General features: G+C 45.8%; 1 protein-coding gene across 11 annotated transcripts in view; it reads left to right on the top strand.

The window, feature by feature from the left end:
• Positions 1 to 13,878, top strand: part of CEP164 (centrosomal protein 164) — a 66,872-nt gene that overhangs the window by 30,342 nt on the left and 22,652 nt on the right. For all 11 annotated transcript variants that reach the window (XR_002777758.1, XR_002777757.1, XM_011383165.2 and 8 more), the window contains 3 exons: positions 6,659 to 7,033; positions 7,659 to 7,739; positions 9,534 to 9,617. Coding sequence is in view for 9 of the 11 variants with exons in the window: in XM_011383165.2 (XP_011381467.1) it covers positions 6,659 to 7,033; positions 7,659 to 7,739; positions 9,534 to 9,617 (540 nt within the window). In the remaining 2 variants the exon portion in view is untranslated. The remainder of the gene's footprint in view (positions 1 to 6,658; positions 7,034 to 7,658; positions 7,740 to 9,533; positions 9,618 to 13,878) is intronic.

The following is a 13,878-nucleotide window of genomic DNA, read 5'->3' as shown; positions in this document are numbered from 1 at the left end:
ATTCTTTTAAATATTTTAAACACTTTAAAGTAAAATAGATCACTCGCATTTTATTAGAATGATCAAAAAACTGAGCAGTACAATAGTGCTCATATCATGGATTTAAATTTGTTTCCTTATTATCTCTTATTATTATGTCATTATAATCTCTTATCATGTTCCTGTTATCTCTGACTCTTTTTTCTTGGTCTTCAGCTCCCCTGGTGAGCCAGATTTAACATCTCAGGCTGGCTGAGGTTGTAGATGCGGGCTGACAGGCCCCGAGTTGTATGCTGGCCTTCCCAGATGACCCAACTCTAGCCATTGCAGGCTCCTTTTTATAGTTAGGCTTTCTCTATTACCTCAGAGACCGTCCATATTTTTGGCTCTGCATAATTGGATGTTTTGATTGTGATTTGAACACTGTCTTCCAGATGTGACACTTTTCCCCTAAGTGTCCCATCTTTATCATCAACTTTATCTGTGTCTACTTTGAAACTCTTTGGAGTGGGGCCTGGTCTGCTTGCATTAAATCTAAAACCTTTAATCTCTTTGCTTCTCTGAAATGATAGCTTTGTTTCTTCTTATCTACCATTAAGACCTTATGATACTGATAGAGCCTAGAAGGATGACCATGAATAGGAATGGGATGTCAGGAGGACTTACTTTTGGAGAAAGAGGATAGCTTTCACAAGACTGAGCAAATTGAGAGTAGAGATTCTATTCATGTCTATATGTCCAGGACCTGGCCCACTGCCCGGAACATAGGAAGGATGTGGATAAATTTTGCTGAGCAATCGAGAGAATGAATAGGTGAATGAATGAACGAACTATGCTGAGTCAGGGAGGCTATCCTGGCAGATTGCACTGTGCTTTTTTCTTCCCTTGGCTTTCCCATGTCCTGAATAGAGTGGGTACTTTGTCCCTGATGTCAGCTCGTAGACTGAAGATCCCAAAGTAGATTGATCACGATGAATTTGATGAACTTGGACTTTGGGCTAGTTAATTTTTATTTAATAATGGGTTATAAATGTCAAGAAAAAAAGGGATTTTCGTCTTTGACATGTCCTGGATTTCTAGAGTTCCTTTCTGATGATTATATATATTTTTTGGTGATTGGAAGCTTTTAAACATATTTCTTATAACCTCTTATTATAAATAGGCAACCCAGTGTGATGGGGGAAAATGTCTGGAGTGGGAGATGTATTTAACACCTCCCACCCCTGTCTCTAGCATCTCAACAGATTTAGTTCTTTTTGCCACATGGAATATTGGATTCCTGTGTTCTAACCTCAGGCAGGAACTAGGGCTTTTCCTGGCAGGAAGGGTTCATGGTGGGGATGAATAAAGGGTTTCAGGACTTGACAAAGCTGCCTGTGCTTGGACCATGCTCTTTGAAAATGGCTTTTGTTCAGGTTTATAAACCTTGGATCCTCTGGGCTGCTCACCTCTTTCCACTCCTGGGCATCCTAGGTAGCCCTAGATGGAGAGCTCCTTCCATGGTTTGTTCTATCCTGTCTCACCGTCAACAGTCACTTTGCTCATGATTCCATGAGAGGGCAGTAGGATGGCAAGAATGCCTCTCTCTCCCCTTCCCCCTCCTCTCCTGCCTTCAACTTAAATCCATTTCTAGTCTATTACAGAATCAAAAGGGATAGGTTTTTTGAAACAGACACTGAGAATGAGTGTGAATGAAAGAGGGAGGCTGAAGGATAGTGGAATAGACCTGTGGCCTTGTGGAGCTGGTATAAAGCCTATCAGCTGATCAAAGGAGAGGGAGGGAGCTGGGCTTAGAAATAACAGGATGATGTCAGCGTGACTGGAAAGTGCTAACAACACCCGGGAGCATGCAAAGAATTGAGACCAACTGGGTAGGAATGAAATGTAGAAAATAGACTGGACTGATGGTTGGCTTTGTAGAGGTCTCCCCAGAACAGGATCTAGGTGTGGACATTGTGTTCAGCATGCCCTCCCTCCTGAGCTGTGTAGATTATGAGAACGAGCCCTGGTTTTTGTGCTCTGGGCTGGAGGAAGATAATTGCAGTATTGGGGGGCCTCATGGCTGTTAGGGGGTATGTTAAATATTTATGAAATGGTTTTCATAGGCACTCTACTGCACGCCTTCCTCATGCAGGTGGCAAGGTCTTTTTTGAAAAAGCAGCAGAAATTTGCCTTGAGATTGTTGTAGCCGCCAGCCCCCGAAAGACACACGGACCACCAGGAATTAGTGAGTCATAGGAATCACACTCTTTATTCAGCCAGCTGGGTCTGCCAGGGGTACGCAGACCCCAAATTAAGCAGCCCCGAAATGTAGAGGTATAGGGTTTTTAAGCCCTAAATCCCATTCCTCATTCTGTCTTAAACACAAAGGTCTATTTTTCTCCTATTCACTACCTGTCAACCCACAGGTCGGTTGTGCAAGCGGGGGTACAGAAGCAGAAAGCTTATTGTTAGAATGTTATGTTCCCATGGGTGATAGCCTATGTTCCCATGGGCGATAGCCTATGTTCCCATGGGCGATAGCCTATGTTCCCATGGGCGATAGCCAAGCAGTAATTTTCTAGCCAGCACAAGATACTCAAGGACCTGGGACTGTGACAGGAGGAGACAGGAGGAATCTGAGCACAGATGAGCTGAGAACAAAACTGTGCCGAGGGTGCAGTCCCCTGCCTTTGCCTGTGTATCCCGTAGAGCACAGACGTAGGAGGCTACGCTGGAGCCTGGAGTGTGTATCCTGGGCAAGGCCTCAGGCCTTGGGCCCCGTGATGGGATGAGGAGCAGGGGCCCATTGAAAAGAGAGGGGCATATTGTCCAGCGGGTTTTGTAGACATTCATCTTTCATTCATCCATTTGTAGATAATCTACAACAAATGTCTAGTCTCCCTCAGCTGTCCTTTCCTTCCAGATATACTTCTGGCTGTCTTGTCATTTGCAGTTAGTTGACATGGATGCAGAGAATGCAAGCTCATTTGTTTTAATATTAACCATGTTTTAATATTTCAGTGTTTAGGTAGACAGAAGAGGATAAGCTCCATCATGGGAAAATATTCTTTTGAAGAATTCAGGCTGGAGAATGGCTTAGACTGAGCCTAGCATTATTGTAGTCTGGCTGTATTCTCTCATGTATAAGATTGGGAATCTCTGCCTATATCTGGTGTCCGCTCAGTTTTGATAGGTTACTTGTATTTCCATCATCTTGAATATGAATAGTTAACATTTGTTTAGCTATTTTCCATTTAATAAGCACTATAACAAATATAGTCTAATCTCTGTATAACCCGGTAAAATAAATGTTACAGCTCTATTTTGTAGAGTAGGAACTCTTACCAATATCTTCATGACACACTTTCTCTTATTTATTTACCTATGTAGCAGCAGTGTTAATTTCCAGACCTCTCGTCCTGTTTCCCTTCCTTCAGAGTGGCCTATGAGTTCAGTTTATTCAAGATGAAGCTGTCTTATCCACAGTTTAGCAAATGTCTGTGTAGTCTTTAAAGTTCATTGTTTAAAATTCCATCAGCAGTATTTACTGAGCACCTGTTATATGCCAAGCACTGAGGATAATAGGGAGCTGATCTGGTGAGGGGAAACAGACAAGGAAATCAGCAATTACAATACAATAGTTGTTAGGAAAGAGGTTGCAGAAGGCTTATCTCAGAACAGGACAGGACAGCTACCCAGGGAGGAAGGAGGACTTCCTGGAAAAATGTGATGCTATGAGGACTAGTGGGAGTTTGTCAGGGTAGAGAGCATGTGTGTGTGTGTGTACATGTGTGCGTGTTTTAAGAATGTATATGGCAAAATAGTGAAGTAGCATGATTATTCACAGGCAGGAGGAATGGATATATCCAGGGTGTGGCTAGAGATGACTCATGAGAAGCAGGTAAGGGCTGGGCCATGCGAGGAGATGTGAACTTTATCCTGAAGGCCATGGGAACTGTTTGTGGTCTGTCTGTACCTCTTCTGTCTCCTAATCCAAGGTCTGCTGCCTTTAATAAAGCATGAGATGCGCATGGCCAGGTAAATTGGCCCTGCTTTTAGTAAGCGAGGGAGTGTGGCTAGCCAGACACCCCTCACTCACCCTGAGAAACTCCCACCTCTTTGGAGTCCTTGGAGCCCCACATACCAGTTATTGAGCTCCTGTCGAGTGCTGGCCACTGTTGGGGATACTGAGATGAGGTGGCTTGCCTCACCCTAAAGATGCTTGTCTTGAAGAGGAGTTCATCTTGCGCCTTTCCCTTAACCCAGTGATCATGGCAGATTTCTTTCATACTACAGGTAAGGGATGTTGGGAGGATGGGCAGCATTGGAAGCTGCCCTGCCTTCATGTTTTTCTTCTTGGGATAGGCTTACAGGCTGGTGACCTTGTCACACTGTGTCCAGTGCCCTTTGCTTAGGGCAGTAAAGGCTCGTAACTAGGGCCACCTGGGACATTTTACTTTTCTCCATATTCACCTGAATTCCTTGAGGGCAAGATATATGTCTTGTTCGTATTTTGGTTCCCAAGACGGTGTTTGGCACATAGAAGGTGCTTAGTGAATGAACATGTTGGTCTTATCATCTAACATTAGTTAACATTTAGGGAACACTTATGGTATGCATGTCACAGTTCTCAGTTCTTTAATTCAGGGGTCCCCAATGCCCAGGCTGTGGACTGGTACCGGTCCATGGCCTCTTAGGAACCAGGCCACACTGCTGGAGGTGAGTAGCAGGCAAGGGAGCGAAGCTTCATCTGTATTTGCAGTCACTCCCCAGTGCTAGCATCACCACCTCAGCTCCACCTCAGATGATCAGGCATTAGATTCTCATAGGAGCACTGGTCCCTGGCGCCAAAAAGGTGGGGACTGCTGCTTTAACTCAATGAGTGTTAACTCATTTAATCTTTCCGGTAACTCTATGAGATAAGCTTTACTTATTCCCGTATTTTAGAGGAAGAAACTGAGGCACAGAGAAGTTAAATATTATTCGCCTAAGGTCACTATAAGCTGGAACCAAGATTTGAACCTAGGTAGTCTGTCTCTGAAGCTGAGCTCTGAACTGCTTTGCTTTCCTGCCTCTCTTTAATGGTCCTGGGAGAGTTTGAGTTGGCTTGTCAGTAGGCTGCCAGACATACAGGCAGGTGGTCATGTCTTTGGGTTCAACAGATCCTTTAACAGGTAGCATCAATGAATGCTATGTTAAGGCTGCTCCTTGGACCTTTGGACTCTGGTCATCATGCTCCTCGTTTGAGTTTCCAGGGTAGGGAATCAGGAAGTCTCAAAAATCCTTGCTCAGAAGTTGTTCACACTGGCAGCCCAAGTGTTAGCACAGATATCTTCTGGGAGGAAGGTTTCTCTGCCTGAGCCCAGGAGAGATCGCTGGCTACATTTCCAAGGGCGGGTGCAGAGTCTTTCTTTTTTTTTCTATTTTGGCCAGCTCCAAAGGTTTTTCCTAGTCTTTAAAGTGTGGTTTGTGTGTGTGAGAGAAGCAGGTGTGGCAGCTGTGGAGATGTGTCCCCTATATCTCCTTTCAAGAGACCCTGGTGAGGGGACCTTAGTGGATTGGCAGCCTCCAGCTGCTACACCTTTGTTTCACCCTGGCTCATGCCAAAGCCATACTTATTGATGGAGCACAGCAGGCCCTAGAGCAGGGCCATTTTTGCCTGATGCAGGACCCCCGCCGGGCTGGCCAAGACATTTCTCAGAACTGTGCTGTGGCCTGAGGCTCTTCTTACTCAAGCCCCCTCCTACCCTCTCTCCTGTCTGCAGGTCTCAGACCTATGTTCTAAAGCAATGTTCTAAAGCAGGAGTTCCCAGCCCCTGGGCTGAGGACCAGTACCGTTCCATGGCCTGTTAAGAACTGAGCCGCACAGCAGGAGGTGAGCGGCAGTCCAGCAGAGCTAAACTTCATCTATTTGCAGCCGCTTCCCAGTGCTAGCCTCATGGCCTCAGCTCCACCTCAGATCATCAGGCATTAGATTCTCTAGGAGCACTGGTCCCTGGTGCCAAAAAGGTTGGGGACCACTGCTCTAAAGGCTCTCATATCTTCTTTATCTTTCATAGACATTTCCCCTCATAAATTGTTTATACACCTAATCCCATCTTGGCATCTACTTCTCAGAGGACGCAGTTGATGTCCTCTGATGGAGGACCTGTCACTAGGGTTGCTTGTACAGGAGAGACTTCAGGGAGAGAGCATCATGCATTGCTATTGAGGAAGGGCACCCTCCTGATATTTTTTCCCTGCTGCCTTTTAAAAATGAAAAATAGAAATTCTAGACTCTGGTACTTTAACGTGATTCTCCATTATCATCATTGTAAATAAATGTTGACTTCTGAGTTTGCAATCTTATGATTTGGCAGTTGGGGCCGGGACGAGACAGATTTACTCCTCGAGGAAGTGGTAGGTGGTGATGGAGTTACACAGTCCAATGCGGTGGTTTCCAAGCCCATCAGTGGACTGGGGTCAGGTGTGGCATATCCAAATCTCCACTGAGTTCAAACTCAGTAGGCCTGGGGTGGGCCCTGGGAATCTGTGTTTTAAAAGGCTTTCGGGGTATTTGATTGATACCATCGGTGTCAGAACTAGAGTACTGGCCTATAGGAATCAAGGAATGGCTGCTCTGGCTTGTAGCAAGTCTCTAACTTCTTTTAATTAATTTCTGACATCTTCCTTCCTGACATGGTCTGCTGCTCTGCAGGAGTCTCCAAGAACAAGCAACCCAGAAGAGAAGAAGGATGTCTCTCTTGATGCAGATGCTGCCCGTCCCCCTACTCCAGGCAAGCTCTTCAGCCAAGGTGCAGACAGCAGCCTGAGCAGTGCCAATGGCAAAGGGCTGCAGGGAAGAGGGGAAAGTGCTTGGCTCCCAGGAAAAGAAAAGAATGACAAGAATGATTCTGTGAGGTCCAGGAGTCTGGCGGACTCTGGAGGCGATGAGCCTGCTAAAGCCAATAAAAAAGATTCACCAGAAGACCCAGTGGCTGCAGGAGAGGAGGATTCCAGGAAGGAAGAGGAAGCAAAGAAGCCAAAGAAGGAGGCTTCTGTTCTGAAAGAGAGTGGATCAGAAGCCAATGAAGTAAGTCACTTTGTCCCACATGGAGTTGCTGGCTGCAACCCTCTTCCGCTCTCTTTGAGCCCTGTGGAGGTTCCTGTCCCCAGCACCTGTCAGTTAGGTTACAAGAAGGCTCTTCATTGATTTCTGTGGCTCCTTCTGAACCAACTCAAGATACAGAAGTCTTGCTATGGCAAGACCTAGCCAGTGACCCAAATGGACAGAAGTAGGACCCAGCAGGGAGTGCCTTTGGCATTTTCAATTGTCCAACCCTTAGTCCTGCTCCTCCTCTAGGTAGATGGTGAGGAAATTAATTTAAAGAGCTTTTAACTACTTCCTGGAAAAGATACTCTCATTGTGCTTTTTTTTTTTTTTTTAAAGGATAGCATCAAACTTCCCTACCGCCAACTTTTAACCATCTCCACTCCACTCCACTCCACTCGGCTCTCCTTACACATGTAAATCCCTGTACTGAGCTGGGCTGCCCAGCCTGACTGGACTGACGGCTGGTGCATGCTTTCCAGAAGAGATGGATTTTCATTTGGGTTTAGCTCTGTGTTGGCATTATGGCCTGAATGGAATTCCCTGAAGTGATCACGCCCCTCTGTGCTCTGCTCTGGCTGACTTTTCTGTGGGTCTGTTTCCCCAGGAGTCGGAGATTAGCGAACATGTGAAGGAACTACAGTTCTCAGACTCCTCTGCTTCTGACCCCAAGTCCCTCCTTGGCCTGGTGAGTCTGAGATGAGGGACAGCAGAGTGGTGGACTTGTGGGTCCCTGTGCTTAAGTAGTTTGCCTAAAATCACACATCTTGTAAATGGGGAAGTTGGGATTCAAACTTAGGTCGTGTCTAACTGCAGTTTCTCAGCCAATTAATTATGGACAACACTACCTATTTTATTAGCTTGTTATAGGAAAAGTGGGTAAAGGATGTGAAACGTTAGCATATAAACATTAAATCAGTGTTGCTGTTATTACTGTTACTGCTGTGTGAATTACCTGTGAGGTTACGTGAGATCATTGCCTCTGGGCACTTGCAGGAACAATACATGAATCTAAGAGTTTAGAGACTGATTGTGTATGCATGTGTGTATGGGATCACTGAGCTATGGTAAGGACCAGTCTTCAGGCTCTGGCTAGGAACAATGCTGTGGTTTCACTTCTAGAGTTAAGAGTTTGACCTGGAATGCTAACATCCATTGTTTCTTTGTCCCAGACCTTCCACCAGGTCTGCTGTATCCCGGCTTCATTTGCCAGGTCTGTATCTAAGGGGAGTAGTTTGGGGTGCTTTTTGGCAGAGCATTACCTCTAGAAATCATGCTCCATCTGTTTGGAAGAGGCAGATCAAAGGGAAGGGATTAGTGGGAGAGAGTCAGGGATGAACAGTAATGATATGAGGGAGTGCAGAGGAATTAGGAGGCTGTGTGCTCTAGCCCCTCACTGAGCCATGGGCTGAGGAGGCAGATGGCAGCTGCATTAAATGGAGTAGAACTCAAACTGAAAGGAAAATGTCACCGAAAAAGAAAATTTATAAGCTGGGGATGGAAGGCAAAAACCATCATGAAGAATAGCTATGTCTCAGAATTCTTGGAAGCAAGGGCTCTGGCCCTTCTGAAGGAGTCACTGTGTGGAGAAATGTTCCCATTTGTATTTTTCTTTTCTGTGTGAGTGGGTGGAGGAAGCCATGGACAGCAGGACCAGACCTTGGCTGGGCTCCTTCCATTTTTCAGGGCTGATGACAGAACTATCTCTAGTAGCATACTGTCAGGTAGCAATCCTTCACTTAGCCCAGCGGCGATCTTAGGCATGGAGGGGGCGAGAGCATGGTTCTGTGGCAGCCAAAGGGTAGCGGGGAGCTGGCATTTGTGTGGGCACTTGCTGCCCATCCCAAAGAGAAGCCTGTGGAGAAAGTGCTGCTGATTAATCCCCATTGTCCAGAGGGGCACCTTTATGGACAGGGGGAAAGAACAAGCTGGAAGAAGCCTACCAAGCCTAATTTCTAAGCTGCCCACAGGTATTCTGGCACTTTGGAGAGACAGCTGGAAAGTGACATGCTTTGCAGCATGTGACATGCAAAGAGCTTGGGCTTTGGAGTCTGCTCAGGGCACATCTGCCTGCAACCCCATTGTTTATCAGCTGTGTGACCTTGGGCAAATGACACATGCTCTCAGACCTTCCTCAACTGGAAGATGATGCTGAGGAGTATCAGTCTCACAAGGTTATTTTTCCTCCATAATTTTATTATGAATAATTTCAAACATACAGAAAAATTAAAAGAATTTTACAGTGACTGTCCACATACTCACCACCTTGAGTCTACAGTGAACATTTTAACATATTTGCTTTATCTTTCCATCTAGCTATGGCATTATTTTGAAGATTAAAATAATTAGTACATGTCAAAATATTTAGCACAGTGCCCGGCACATAGTAGGTGCCTTTCTGGAAGGTTGATGGAGGAGAGGCCCTGATGGGTGCTTACTGTGACGGAGGCAGAGATGACCTCCTTGTCTCCATTGTCTCTAGGACTTCGGTTTTCGCAGCCGGATCTCTGAGCACCTACTGGATGTTGACGTGCTTTCTCCAGTCCTGGATGGAGCCCGCTGGGAGGTGAGTCTCACTGGGTGATCGGCTGGGGCTTCACTTTTTGGGATAACCCAGAGCTGAGCCCATCCCATCCCAGGGTACATTTCTGAGAGTTCCTTGCCTTCTAATTCACTAAGGCATGGCCCTGACTCTACCTGTGATGGGGCTTCTGACCATTCCTGCTCTGTTGCTATGAATCAGGTATCCCCGCACCCACATTTATCTGTTTATCCATTCATTTAGCAACTGAGGATTGACCACGTGCTCATGTGAAAAGCACTGTATGATTGTGGATTTCAAGGCACTTCCCAGCTTGGCCCATTCAAACTTTGCAGCCTCATCCTCAGCCCACCTGGCAGGCACCAGCTGTGCCCAGCACTCACCATTCCCTGGGCACCATCACCTCCACTACTCTGCCTGCTGTGCTCCTTCTCCTTTTGTCCCAGCTCCTTCTTGGTCTTGGAGGCTCACCTCTGACAACACTTCAAAGCAGGATGAATCGTTCCCTCCCTTTGCCTCCCTTAGTGCTTCCTCTGTTTTATGATTCTTTATCTCCCCGGCCCCATAAAAGCTCTGTGCAGGCATAGGTGACTTCTGACCCAAGGTTGACAGAGACACAAATCCTGGCCATAGGGAGCTGTTATGAGAAGAAACTGGGGTAAAGAATGTAAAATATTAGCATATAAATATTAAATAAACATAGCTATTATTACTGTTACTGCTGTGTGAATTGCCTGTGAGGTCATGTGAGATCATTGCCTCTGGGCTCTTGCAGGAACAATACATGAATCTAGGAGATTAGAGACTGGTTGTGTGTGTGTGCATGTGTGTATGGGATCACTGAGCTATGGCGAAGACCAGTGCTCAGGCAGGCTATGGCCAGGAAGGATGCTGTGGTTTTATTTTCAAAGGTGAGACAAGAAGATCATTTTTTCCTCCTCTGTGGGTTTGTTAAGAGAAGGGAGATTCTGGCAGATGGTCTCTGCAAATTTAAGGGAGCAGTCGAGTGAAACAAATTTGTTGGGTGAAACAAACAAGATGTTTAATGTGAGTCAAGACTGGGAGCCCTTAGTGAAATGAGTAGGAGACAGGGTAGAGCTGTGAGGCCGGTTGCATTTGAACCTGACACGTTCCTCAGCTCTGGCTGACAAGTCTCCTAGGCCAGGAAGGCTCTGCTGCACCTTGGTCACCCCCATTTGCAGCCCTGGAGGGATATAAAGGCACAGACTACGGCAGGTGGGATCAGTCAGGAAGGGCATGGAGCAGGTGAATTGTGAGTCATTTTTGGTAGTAGGTAAGCAAGGAAGTTACCTAGTTGGCCGGGCAGGGTATATTTCCATTTCTCTGGCTCCAAAAACTGACCATTATTAGAATATTTGGGGGCTTTAAAAAGACAGATTTCTAGGTCCTGCCTAAAACCTAATGAGGCCAGCAGCCTCTTTTTGAGTCAGGCCACTTGGTATAAAGCAGTAGCAGGGCCTGGTTTGGATTTGGTTCTCACGAGGCACCCTTTGCCAGCCCTGGCAGAGGAAACCTTAAGCGATATCTCATGACTAGCACATTAGGGCATGGAGCAGTGCTGGACACTCAGGTTGGCTGACCACACAGAGCCTGGAGAGGCTGAGAAGGGAGGTGGGGCTGGAGGACCGAGCAGCAGCCTCTTTGTGGAGCAGACTGAACCGTAGGTGCAGTCTCCTTTGTCTTTCCTGTGGGCTCCTACCCATGTCCTATATTCTCTAGAGGCCAAGCCAGTGCAAAGGCTTAGAATCGAGCTCAACAAGTTTTTGTTCACTTAAAAAATTGTATGCAGTTTTATTGAGATATAATTGACGTATAATAAACTGGACATATTTAAAGTGTACCATTTGTTAAGTTTTACCATGTGTAGACTTTTCAAACCATCACCACAGACAAAATAATGATTATGATCAATTATAAACATGATGAATTTTTAATAAATTACAAAAATGACTATAAAATTATTTCAATAGTATAAAAGGTCAAAGTCTTCTGCTTCCTACAACCTTACTCCCACAGGTGGAGACTATTAACAGTTTCTATTAACATTTTTCACATGCCTTTCCAGAAAATTTTCTGCATACATATAAGCATATATCTATTTTCTATTTATCTTTTCTCTTCCCAGAAAAATTCAGACTGTGTTACAAAAACTGCTTGGCAATATGGTCTTTAAATTTGAGGATCAAATTTAAATTTTACTTATTTCTAAGTTATTTCAGATCTACCTTACTCTTTTTATTGGTTCCAGAGCATTCTGCTTTATGAATGCATTGTGATTTATTTAAATGGGGACTGGACCATTGACAAAACGAAACCTTGAAGCTGAGTTAAGAACGGAGGAATGGTGTCTTAAGCAATGTTAGGCTAGAGGCTGAGAACATACTCGCTGTCTCTCCTTTCTGAAGAGTACTGACATGGATAATTTCCTTGTCTGGTTCTTTTGATTCCTTCCTGGGCAAAAAGGTCTAGGGATCAAATGAAACTACTCGAAGGACCTCTGTCTGGGTACTTTCCCAAGGTATCCCCTTTTCTCTAGCAGGGGTTTCCGGCAGAAATATAGGAGATGAATCAAGAAAGAAACAGACAACGTAGTTAGTTTTTTCTGACTGAGGGCTCAATACCCAAATTGTTATTACGACCACCTCACTTTGTTATCCATCAACTTTTAGTTTGTTAAATAGATTGGCCTATGTGATTTTTTTTTTTCTTGAGAAGTGAGATAGGGAGCTATTTGTGGAACTTGGTGTGATTTGTAGGGAAGAGAAGTTTTGAGTTGAACACTGGAAGGGACTAGAGCTGAGGCGGGAGGAGGCTTTCAGGCCCCTGCTGTTGTCTGCGGGCTCTGCCCAGGCTGATGCCATTAGGAGTGGCAGCACTGGCAGGGAGCCCTTCTGCTGCGGGCACCAGGAGGTACTTACAGGCAGCATTTCTATTTTTAATGTAATTTGGGGGAGCTGGCTTTTAGTTCAGGCTCTGCCCTTCCTCACCCATCCAGATGGCAGAGTCGGCCACAGCTGCTGGGGCTCAGACTGCCAGTGGAGAGGTGTGGAGGGCTGTGGGCACAGGGCTGAAGGCACAGCGGTGTGCCAGCTAGGCCAGAACCCCACTGAGGAAGATAGAGTGAGTTGTCTCCTGCCCCACTGCTCCTGTTAACCCTTGTGTTCCAGAACAGACGGGGCTCCTGTCAGTGTGACAGAAGGAGTGCAGGTCCTAGAATGGGGACTGGCACTGGCAAGGCGTTTTTTTTGTTTGTTTGTTTTTGTTTTTTGTTTTTGTCCTTAGGCTGGGAGAGCAGGGACAAGTGTGAGTAGAGGAGCTAACATTTGCGGCAGCCTTCTTTGGGCCAGGAGTCAGGGGTTATGTACATAATCTAATTTAATCCTCACCTAAAGCCTTGTGAGCTCTGGTTTACTATGCCATTGTCTAGCGGAGGAGACAGACTCCCCAGGCAGAAAATGCTAGAACAGATGATGGAGTTTAGGCTGACTTCACTACTATATCCTATGGCCCCACCCCTGCAGAAAATATTCGAACTTATCAAGAATAGTTCTCTTTTTCACCAAATTTGTCCAGATGCCCAAGCTATAAAATGAGATTTGTTCTTTGTTTTTGTTTTTTGTCTTTTGGATAGGTGGTACAATCTCTGACTGGAAAGGGGGCATCATAGTCCACTGATGGGTGCTGGGTGCTGGGGGGAGCTCAGAATGGAAAATAGGAACACTCTGTCTTTCTTCACATGCCCTGATGGTACCAGTTTCATCTGGAGTACAGCACTCTCTCGTTTCACCAAGTCTCCATCTCTCCAGGACCCTTCCTCTTTAATGTACTTGTCTGCTCACTTTATTTCAGCCTCCCTATAAATCATTGACACTGGAGATCTGGGGCCTCTGTAGATGTGGGGTGTTCATGAATTTCTCTGCTTTCTCCTTATAAATGGCAGTGAAGCCTTCCAACTGCAGGAGACAAGGATTTTTTTTTTTTCTTTCCTGTGTGTTTTCCTTCAGCCTATAGCTTCTGGCTCTGCTTGTAGTGGCTATGGTGTCTGACTCACCCTCCCCAGACCAACAAGGCCAGCCCTGGAGCAGCTGTGAACCTAGGGGCTTAGCCAGAGCCCCAGGAGGCTTTATTGTACAGTAAATGGGCTGCCTCTTCTGTATCCCAAGTGGTTTTCACTCACTCAAGAGCCACCTCTCAGTGCTTTCTCCGAGGCATGGGAGTCAGTTGGAGGATTGAGGGACCACATATAGGCCTCTCTAATATACAC

The sequence above is a fragment of the Pteropus vampyrus genome, unplaced genomic scaffold (genome assembly GCF_000151845.1).
Source record: "Pteropus vampyrus isolate Shadow unplaced genomic scaffold, Pvam_2.0 Scaffold505, whole genome shotgun sequence".
In the NCBI taxonomy this organism is placed as follows: Eukaryota; Metazoa; Chordata; class Mammalia; order Chiroptera; family Pteropodidae; genus Pteropus; species Pteropus vampyrus.
The sequence above is the reverse complement of the archived record's forward strand: the minus strand, read 5'-3'. Positions and strand labels throughout refer to the sequence as shown.